We start from the raw sequence: 10,000 nt of genomic DNA on the forward strand, positions 1-10,000 counted from the left end.
ACAGCCAAGATAAATTGCTTAAAAGTTTGTTCTTCTGTAATCATAAAAAATAAACCTAAATAAAAACATGGATTAAGAGTAAAGTCATAAGAAAACACTAGTTCATTCGAAACAATGAACATTCACGGAAGTGAAGGGATATCTATGTCGTCAGGAGATGCTTTGTAAAAGCCAACTGGCCTTTCTTCAGTTTCTTTATTTTCTTGGGCTTATTTTTCCATGTTGAAATAACAAGATAGCCTACATATATATTAATATAGTGTATAGTAACGTGTATCTAGACGCACCAAATACCTGAAGGTGTCTCAGGTAAGCGAGTAAGAGGAAATTACAAGAACTAATCTTTAAATTATTGTTTTTTTTTTTTTTATATGGAGGGACACTGGCCAAGGGCAACAAAAAATTCAATTAAAAAAAAAAAGGGCCCACTGAGATGCCGGTCCCCGAATAGGGTCCAAAGCGGTAGTCAAAAATTGAAGGATAAGTGTCTTGAAACCTTCCTCTTGAAGGAATTCAAGTCATAGGAAGGTGGAAATACAGAAACAGGCAGGGAGTTCCAGATTTTACCAGAGAAAGGGATGAATAACCGAGAATAGTGGTTAACTCTTGCATTAGAGAGGTGGACAGAATAGGGGTGAGAGAAAGAAGAAAAGTCTTGTGAAGCGAGGCCGCGGGAGGAGGGTAGGCATTCAGTTAGCAAGATCAGATGAGCGGTTAGGATGAAAATAGCGGTAGAAGATACCAAGAGATGTAACACTGCGGCGATGAGAAAGAGGCTGAAGACAGTCAGTTAAAGGAGAGGAGTTGATGAGACGAAAAGCTTTTGATTCCACCTTGTCTAGAAGAGCTGGTATGAGTGGAACCCTCCCCGACATGTAAAGCATACTCTATACATGGATGGATAAGGCCTCTGTATAGAGTTAGCAGCTGGAAGGGGAAGAGAAACTGGCGCAGACGTCTCAGAACACATAACTTCATGGAAGCTGTTTTAGCTAGAGACAAGATGTGAAGTTTCCAGTTTAGATTATAAGTAAAGGACAGACCGAGGATGTTCAGTGTAGAAGAGGGGGACAGTTGAGTGTCATTGAAGAAGAGGGGGACAGTTGAGTGTCATTGAAGAAGAGGGAATAGTTGTCTGGAAGGTTGTGTCAAGTTGATAGATAGAAAAATTAAGTTTTTGAGGCACTGAACAATAGAAAAGTTTGCTCTTCCCCAATCATAAATTTTAGAGAGATCAGAAGTCAGGCGTTCTGTGGCTTCCTTGCGTGAACTGTTTATTTCCTGAAGGGTTGGACGTCTACGAAAAGACGTAGAAAAGTTCTGGATGACATCATCAGCGTAGGAGTGGATAGGAGAAGTTTGGTTTAGGTCATTGATGAATGATAGGAAGAGAGTGGGTGGTAGAACAGAACCCTGAGGAACACCACTATTAATAGATTTAGTAGAAGAACAGTGACCATCTACCACAGCAGCAATTGAGAGCAGGATAGAAGCCGTAGGACTGTAGTATGGAAATCAAAAGCTTTTAATACGTCTAAGGCAACAGCCAAAGTTTCACCGCAATCTCTAAAAGAGGATGACCAAGACTCAGTAAGGAAAGCCAGAAGATCACCAGTAGAGTGGCCTTGACAGAACCCATACTGACAATCGGATAGAAGCTTGTGAAGTAATAAATGTTTATGGATCTTCCTGTTGAGGATAGATTCAAAAACTTTAGATAAGCAGGAAATTAAAACATGGGATGGTAGTTTAAGGGATTAGAACGGTCATCCTTTTTAGGAATAGGGTGAATGTGGGCAAACCTCCAGCAAGAAGGAAAGGTAGATGTTGACAGAGCTGAAAGAGTTTGACAAGGCAAGGTGCAAGCACGAAGGCGCAGTTTCGGAGAATAATAGGAGGGACCCTATCAAGTCCATAAGCCTTTCGAGGATTTAGGCCAGCGAGGACATGGAAAACATCATTGCGAAGAAATTTAACTGGTATCATGAAGTAGTCAGCGGGTGGAGGAGACGGAGGAACAAGCCCTGAATCATCCAAGGTAGAGTTTTTAACAAAGGTATGAGCGAAGAGTTAAGCTTTAGAGATAGATGTGAAAGCAGTGGTGCCTTCTGATTGAAATATAGGAGGGAAAGAAGAAGAAGCAAAGTTATTGGAGATGTTTTTGGCTAGGTGCCAGAAGTCACGAGGGAAGTTAGATCTTGAAATATTTTGACACTTTCTATTAATGAAGGAGTTTTTGGCTATTTGGAGAAAAGACTTGGCAGAAATATAAGGCACGTAAGATTCTGGTATTGGAAGGCTCAAGTACCCTTTGTGGGCCACCTCTCTAAATACAAAACAATGATCACTTCGCTAATTCTGCAGGTAATGCATACTTTATGTAGGTTATAAGTTATACTTAGAAGTGCTCAGATAGTCAGGTAAGAGGAAATAACGACAAATAACTGGTTCATTGTTAATTGTACATACACTAAACAATGAACAGTTCACCAATTCAACAGGTAATGCACAAGTTATAGAGGAAGTGTTTGCTAAGAGATTTTTTTATGTTATAATTAATTTTGTATCGAAAATTCTTGTTGAAAAGACTCATCTTTCTCGTTCAAAAATCTCGACTCTCAAAATCTTTAACTGTTAACTCTGTCCTAAAGAACAACTTTTTTTTTCTAATCAAACTATTCCATTTAACTCGTATTATTCTACTGAACTCTTATGTACGTCTTTTCTTCCCTGAAGCCCTTTTTTTAGCCTTCAAATTAGAATATATGGACATAAGAAAATAAAGGAAGCTGCAGGAAACCTGTTTCCACCATCATCCTTATCCATGAATTTGTCTACTATTTGTCTACTACTTTTTTTTTTTTTTTTTAAGATCACTAAAGACTCAGCGTTAACAATTTGATTACTGAGTTTATTCCAAGATTCTTGAACTCCCTCTCGGGGCTGACCGGGATGATTCGGTTGTTGTTAACTTTCCTTTCCAGACTGAATTCCCTCACAGCTCTCAACCACTCCAGCTCGCACTTTCTAAATTCAAACTTTCTTTCGCTTCCTAAATACTCCCTCTCAAGACTCAAAATCACTCTTTTAACTCAAACTCTTCCTTTTATCTCTCAAATCCTCTCTGAACACAAATTCTGCCTTTCATTTCTCTGACTCTCATTTTTAACTCTTTTAAATTTCTTTTAACACCCGAACTCTTTCAACGCCCAAATTCTCCCTCTTAAGATTTAAAACTCCTGATTTTAACTCCAAACTTTTCAACTCTAAAACTATCTTTTAACTCTTAACCTATTTTTTTTTTTTTATTTCACTCTTCCTTTCAACACTCAAACACTTCCCTTTAACAGAACCTCATCCCTTTAAATTTCAAACCATCTTTTAAGTCGAACTATGCCTTGATAAACCAGGAATCCCTCTTATAAAACTCTCTCTCTCTCTCTCTCTCTCTCTCTCTCTCTCTCTCTCTCTCTCTCTCTCTCTCTCTCTCTCTCTCTCTCTCTCTCTCTCTCTCTCTCTCTCTCTCTCTCTCTAACTTTCATACTCTCCTTTCAAACTCAAGCGCTTCCTTTTTAGCTCTCAAATTCTCCTTTTGAAGTCTCAAACTCTCACTCTCAACTCAAATTCTTCCTTCAACATTTAAACTCTCCCTTTTGCCTGTGTAACTCTATCAATTTTCAAATAGGAAATTCTGTATTTTAACTCTGAAACGGTTCCATTCAACCCAGTCCCTCTTTTAACTTCAAGACAGAAGTATCGGGGCATTTCCGCAATTAAACTAGACTCCAATTTAGAATCCACATCTGTGGCTGACTTTTTTTTTTTTTTAGAAAAACAACATTTATTTATTTATTTATTTTATTTTTTTTTTGCGTCCTTGGCTGACATTCTGCACGCATTACATTCCTTTTAATTATTAAACTCTTTTCAAGACTTTACCTTTCTTTCCTAGTAACTTAAACCCCGCTTGCTACCTGCTCAAATCCCTCCAACAACAAAAAAAGCGAATCCGAGCAATGAAAAGAGAGTCCCCTCTCTCTCCCCACAGGCCCCTGCAGAGTACCTCACGCCCATGCCCAGCACTACACACCCGGGAGGGCTTCAGGTAGCTCACAAGAAGCTGCGTTTCATCGTGTCTCCGAAGCACTTCAGGGGCGGCAAGATGACCCTTCGCTGCACCGCCTCCATCCTGCGGCTGTACACCAAGACCCAGCAGCACAGCGCGGAGGGCCTGCTCACCTACCACATTCCCATGTTGCCTTCACTCGAGAAGTCAGCAGTGCCCGGTGAGAGAGAGAGAGAGAGAGAGAGAGAGAGAGAGAGAGAGAGAGAGAGAGAGAGAGAGAGAGAGAGAGAGAGAGAGAGAGAGAGAGAGAGAGAGAGAGAGAGAGAGAGAGAGAGAGAGAGAGAGAGAGAATAATGAACTACTTCTAAAAATATATAAATAAATACGAGATAGAAATATAGTCAGATAGATGGATAGATAAGTAGATTAACAGATGCACACACAAACGCGCGCGCACACACACACACACACACACACACACACACACACACACACACACACGTTGTAAAGAGTAATTAGCGAAAACAAGAACAAATAACAACAAACTATAAAATCACTTTGAAGGTTACCAGTAATTAATAATAAAAATAGCAGAAAATAAAATGAAAAAAGAAAAATATGTAAAAGGTGTATATATATATATATATATATATATATATATATATATATATATATATATATATATATATATATATATATATATATATATATATATATATATATATATATATATATATATATATATATATATATATATATATATATATATATATATATATATTATTTAATTACCGTCTAAATAATTAAATTCTCTCTCTCTCTCTCTCTCTCTCTCTCTCTCTCTCTCTCTCTCTCTCTCTCTCTCTCTCTCTCTCTCTCTCTTTCCAACAGGCCGAGCAGGAGACGGGGGAGGGGGACGCGTGGTGGGAGTGGCAGTAGTGATGGGGGCACTGGTGTTGGTAGAAGTGGTGGGAGCAGCTCTCCTCTCCACCCCTGCCACTCTCACCCCTCTCACGTCCACACGGTGACTCCCACGCCCGCCACCACCATCTCTGCCACGCAGGAGCAGCACCAGCATCACCACCACCACCAACAACACCAACAACTGCTACAGCAACAACTGGAAGAATGGACAAATGTGTAACAGCAGTGACAATGAAAGCAACACGTGTCACGGTTTGCTCTTCCGCTGTAAGAATATAAACAGGTGTAGAATAGAAAGTAGTGAGAATACTAACGACTGCAAGACTAACTACAGGAAAGATGCTTGTGAAAATTATAAAAAAAACAACTATGAAAGAAAAAACATTAGAAATTATATTGACAGAAAAAACAACAACGACAACAACAGGAGCACCGACAACAACGGCAGCACCAACAACGGCAACAGGAGCAGCAGCAGCAACACCACCACCCATAACAACATCAATAACAAAAAGAACAACAACAATAACAACATTAACACTAACCATAAAAATAGTGATAGAAAAGTGAAAGGAAAGGGAAATGACAGAGAAAGCAATGAGGAAAGAAAGATCAGAGAAGAAATCATCATTATTGACAACAACAACAACAATAACAACAACAACAACAACAACAACAACAACATCAATAACAATAAGATTTTCCAAGGTAATTTAAAACCACAGATGCCCACCACTAGATGAACCAAGAATAAAAATCACGTGCTTCCTCTTGCTCCTCCTTATTGCTAGTAAGAATAACAGTAAGAGGAAAGTAAGAGTCTTTTAAAGTATAATTTGTACGTGTTGGTGTTCTAGCATAACATTCCTGTTAAAAATGTAGTTACTGTATGTTAATTTTGTGCGCTCTTGAAATATGAACCTCTCTCAGTACTTCAAGTTATGATAGAAAAAGAGCGAAAGAGGAAATATGATAGAAAAGGAGAGAGAGAGAGAGAGAGAGAGAGAGAGAGAGAGAGAGAGAGAGAGAGAGAGAGAGAGAGAGAGAGAGAGAGGGGGGGGAAGACACTATAAGCAAATATTGATAATAAGAGAGAAAGGAAAAAGAAATACGGCTATAAGATAAGAGCTTACGTAAGAAAAGGAAGAAATAATGATCAGTGATAGGAAGACAATGAACAATGACAGAAAAAAAAAAGTGAAATAATAAAAATGTAAATTCGTCTTAACATATGAGGACGGATAAGAAAATAATTATAAACAATGAAAAATACTGTGGCACAAGAACGTACAAAAACAGAAGAGCTAGAAGAAACGTAGATATAATAGAGGATGTGTATAAGAGATATCACTGTGAATAATTATTAAGGTTCAAAGATAAATTAAAAGCAAAACAAAGAAATAGAAAACATGCACAGAAAAAAAAAAAAAAACGATGGATGGGAGGAATGAGAAAAGATTATAAATAAGAAAACAGTAATATTACAAAAAATGACAATAAAAAAATATATGCATATACAAGAGGAGAGAGAGAGAGAGAGAGAGAGAGAGAGAGGAGAGAGAGAGAGAGAGAGAGAGAGAGAGAGAGAGAGAGAGAGAGAGAGAGAGAGAGAGAGAATTTATGTAAACTTTGCCCTCGTAAATGTTAATCTCAATGCTTTTTACAAGAAGACTCCCCAGAACGGCGCCTTCCTCTTGTATTTGCAATAAAAAGGAAAAAAAAAATCGTAAAAGCGATCCAGCCTTCCTCTTACAATCGAAACTTATTACTGAGTACTTTACTCTATTTATTCTTTTACCTTTCGCTTCTTACTTATGTTACACTCGATGACATTACAGTTCAGTAAAAAAAAAAAAATGAGAAAGAAGAGGGGGAAAGAGAAAAACAAAAAAAAGGAAGGAAATATGCAAAGGAAGAGAATGAGCATGAGTGGTGAATATGGGAAGAGGAGGAGGAGGAGGAAGGGGGAGGAGAAGGTGGACGGGGAGAACGAGGAGGTGGAGGAGGACGAGGAGGAAGTTGAGTTCATGGAAGCGTTAAATGAGGGTAAAAAGGAAGAGGAGGAGGAAGAGGAGGAGGAGGAGGAGGAGGAGGAGGGAGGAGGAGGAGGAAGAGGAGAAAAGGAAGGAGGAGAAGGAGGAGGAGGAAGAGGAGAATAGGAGGGAGAATTAAATAGGCGTGAAATGATGATAAAAAAAAAGAAAGAGAAAGAGGAAAAGAGAGAAAGAAGAGGATTGAGAGGGAGCAATAAATGCTTATAAAAAGGAAGAAGGAGGAAGATTACGAAAACAGTGAGAGAGAGAGAGAGAGAGAGAGAGAGAGAGAGAGAGAGAGAGAGAGAGAGAGAGAGAGAGAGAGAGAGAGAGAGAGAGAGAGAGAGAGATTCTAAAAACAAACAAATAAGAGGAAAAAAAAAATAGCAAAAACGTGAATCAGTGACAAATGCATTCCAAATTCCAACGTATTTTTTTCTTTCATTTTTTCTTTCTTTCTTACTTTTGGAAAACCTTGGACAATCTTATTTTTTTCAAGACCGTCAGAGTGAGTTTTCAATCCCACTTTTTAACATCAGGACAGGATCTGATTTTCTTGCAGGAGGAGGAAGAGGGAAGGAAGGAGGAGGAAGTGGAGAAGGAAGAGGGGGAAGGAATGATGATAGCGGTGGTGTTTGGGCGACCGAAAGAATGTGGAAAGGATGATTGTAATGAGATGAGCAACGAAAGAAGGAAGGAAGGAAGGGAGGGGAGGGAGGGATGAATAGATAAATGGATGGATGGAAGGAAGAAATGACGGAAAAAAATAAGAAGCAAAAAGATTTGAAAAAATGGAAGAAAGGAAGGAGAGGGAGAGATGAGGAAGAGACGGGGGAGGAAGGGATGGAAAGAAGGAAGAAAGAAAATAAGAAAGGGAGGATGGGAGGTATGGAGGAAGGAAGAAAGGAAGGAAAGGAGAAGAAAAGGATGGAAGGAAGAAAGAAACAGGGAAGGGAAAGAACGAACAGACACAAAACTTAAATGATGAATTCAGTAAAAACAAAGAAGAAAGAAAAAGGAAAGAATGGGGAAATGAAAATAGGACGAGAGAAAGCAAAGAAGGAAGGAAGGAAGGAAAGAATGAAGGAAAGACCTGAAAAGCAGTAAGAGAAAGCGACAGAGCAAAGAGCAAAAAAGGTGGAGGGAAACTTTTAAACTGAACTATATAAGAAACGAGTAAAGTAAAAATACATAAATCAAATAGATAATAATGAAGAAAAATTAAGAAAAAAACAAGACATTAGTAAGAGAGAGAGAGAGAGAGAGAGAGAGAGAGAGAGAGAGAGAGAGAGAGAGAGAGAGAGAGAGAGAGAGAGAGAGAGAGAGAGAGAGAGAGAGAGAGAGAGAGAGAGAGAGATTGTGTGCGTGTGAAAGAACAAATGGAACAAAAGATCGAGAGGTAAAACGACCAAAAGAACAAATGGAACATGAAAAATATAGACAAAGAATTAAGACTGAAAAAAAAGTAGAAAACTGGAGACAAAAGAAAATTCAAATAGCAAACAGAAAACAAATGAAGAGCAAGAACGTGCTAAAAAAAGACGAGTAAGATGTGTGTGTGTGTGTGTGTGTGTGTGTGTGTGTGTGGTGTGTGTGTGTGTGTGAGGCAAATACCCCCACAGAGACCCAAGGAAAGGAAAGTGAGCGGTAGGGGAGCGCAGGGAAATGAGACGGATGGAAGGGGGAAGGATGAGAACAAAATAAGGAAGGGGTGTTAAAGTAGAGACGATAACAAACACTACAACCCCATTACTCTCTCTCTCTCTCTCTCTCTCTCTCTCTCTCTCTCTCTCTCTCTCTCTCTCTCTCTCTCTCTCTCTTTCCTCTCGGCATTCGCTCCTAAAAAGGATATTATATTCATACGCACGTAAACCACAGCACACACACACACATATATATATATATATATATATATATATATATATATATATATATATATATATATATATATATATATATATATATATATATATATATATATATATATATATATATATATATTAAGGAAGAAGGTGCAGTGTATCAGAAAGGAAGGAAAAAAAAAGGAAAGAAGTGAACAGAAGAGGCTCACTTGCATAATATTTTACAGCACCACCCTCTGTGTAGTACGTATGATGAATATTTTCCTCTGAACAGTGTTGTATACGAAGCTCTGAAGAGGAGAGCGTCTGGACATAAGCGAAGGAAAAAACATTTACTTATAAATGAGTCGAACGTTTGTAATATGTATGAAAATGTTTTTTATTTATTTATTTTTTGTTATATTTCATATGGATGCTAATTAAATAGAGGAAGGAGGGTGGGGAATGAGAGAGAGGGAGGGAGGGAGAGAGGAAGAAAGGAGGAAGGATAGGAGGGAGCAAGGAGGAGCGGAGGAAGGAAGAATGGAAGGAAGAAAAGAAGGCAGGGAGGTGGAAAGGAGGAAAGGACGCGAATTAAAAAAAAAAAAAAGTGGGGCATGAGAGAGAAGTAGGGAGAAGGAAAGGTGAAGGGAGTGGAGAAAGGAGGGAGGAGGGAAGAAAGGAATAATGGAAGGAAGAAAGGAAGGAAGGAGGGATGGGGAAGAGAAGGAAAAATGGAAAAATCTAATTGATAATGGAAAGGGAAAAAGGAGAGATAGATAAAGAAGTGTTCAAAAAAAGAGAGAAAAAGAGAAAATGTTTTTTTTTTTATGTTATTGGAGAAAAAAGAAAAAAGAAAGAAAGAAAAGAAAGAAAAGGAAAGTGGGAGAGAGAGAGAGACGAATAACAAAACTAAGCTACTACTAAAGAAAAGTATGTAGCATTCTTTAGGTAAAAAATAAATAAATAGACAGATAAAATAAAATAAAAAATATATAAATAAAGGCCAGTAAGAAATAAATCATTTTCTCCTATTTCATTCCTTCGAAACAAAGAGAAAAAATTGAAAAAAGAGAACAAATCTAATAAGCTTTCCCTCTCATTTTTCCCTCACAATTTCCCTTTTCCTTCCCTTT

General features: G+C 38.2%; 1 protein-coding gene across 2 annotated transcripts in view; it reads left to right on the top strand.

Annotated features, from left to right (window-relative positions):
* Nucleotides 1-5,691, top strand: part of LOC135094554 (uncharacterized) — a 42,362-nt gene extending 36,671 nt beyond the window's left edge. For both annotated transcript variants that reach the window (XM_063994749.1, XM_063994748.1), the window contains 2 exons: nt 4,049-4,286; nt 4,958-5,691. In XM_063994749.1, coding sequence (XP_063850819.1) covers nt 4,049-4,286; nt 4,958-5,210 — 491 coding nt within the window. In that variant the 3' untranslated portion in view covers nt 5,211-5,691. The remainder of the gene's footprint in view (nt 1-4,048; nt 4,287-4,957) is intronic.
* The last annotated feature ends 4,309 nt before the right edge of the window (nt 5,692-10,000 follow it).

This window comes from Scylla paramamosain, chromosome 46 (assembly GCF_035594125.1).
Source record: "Scylla paramamosain isolate STU-SP2022 chromosome 46, ASM3559412v1, whole genome shotgun sequence".
Classification (NCBI taxonomy): domain Eukaryota; kingdom Metazoa; phylum Arthropoda; class Malacostraca; order Decapoda; family Portunidae; genus Scylla; species Scylla paramamosain.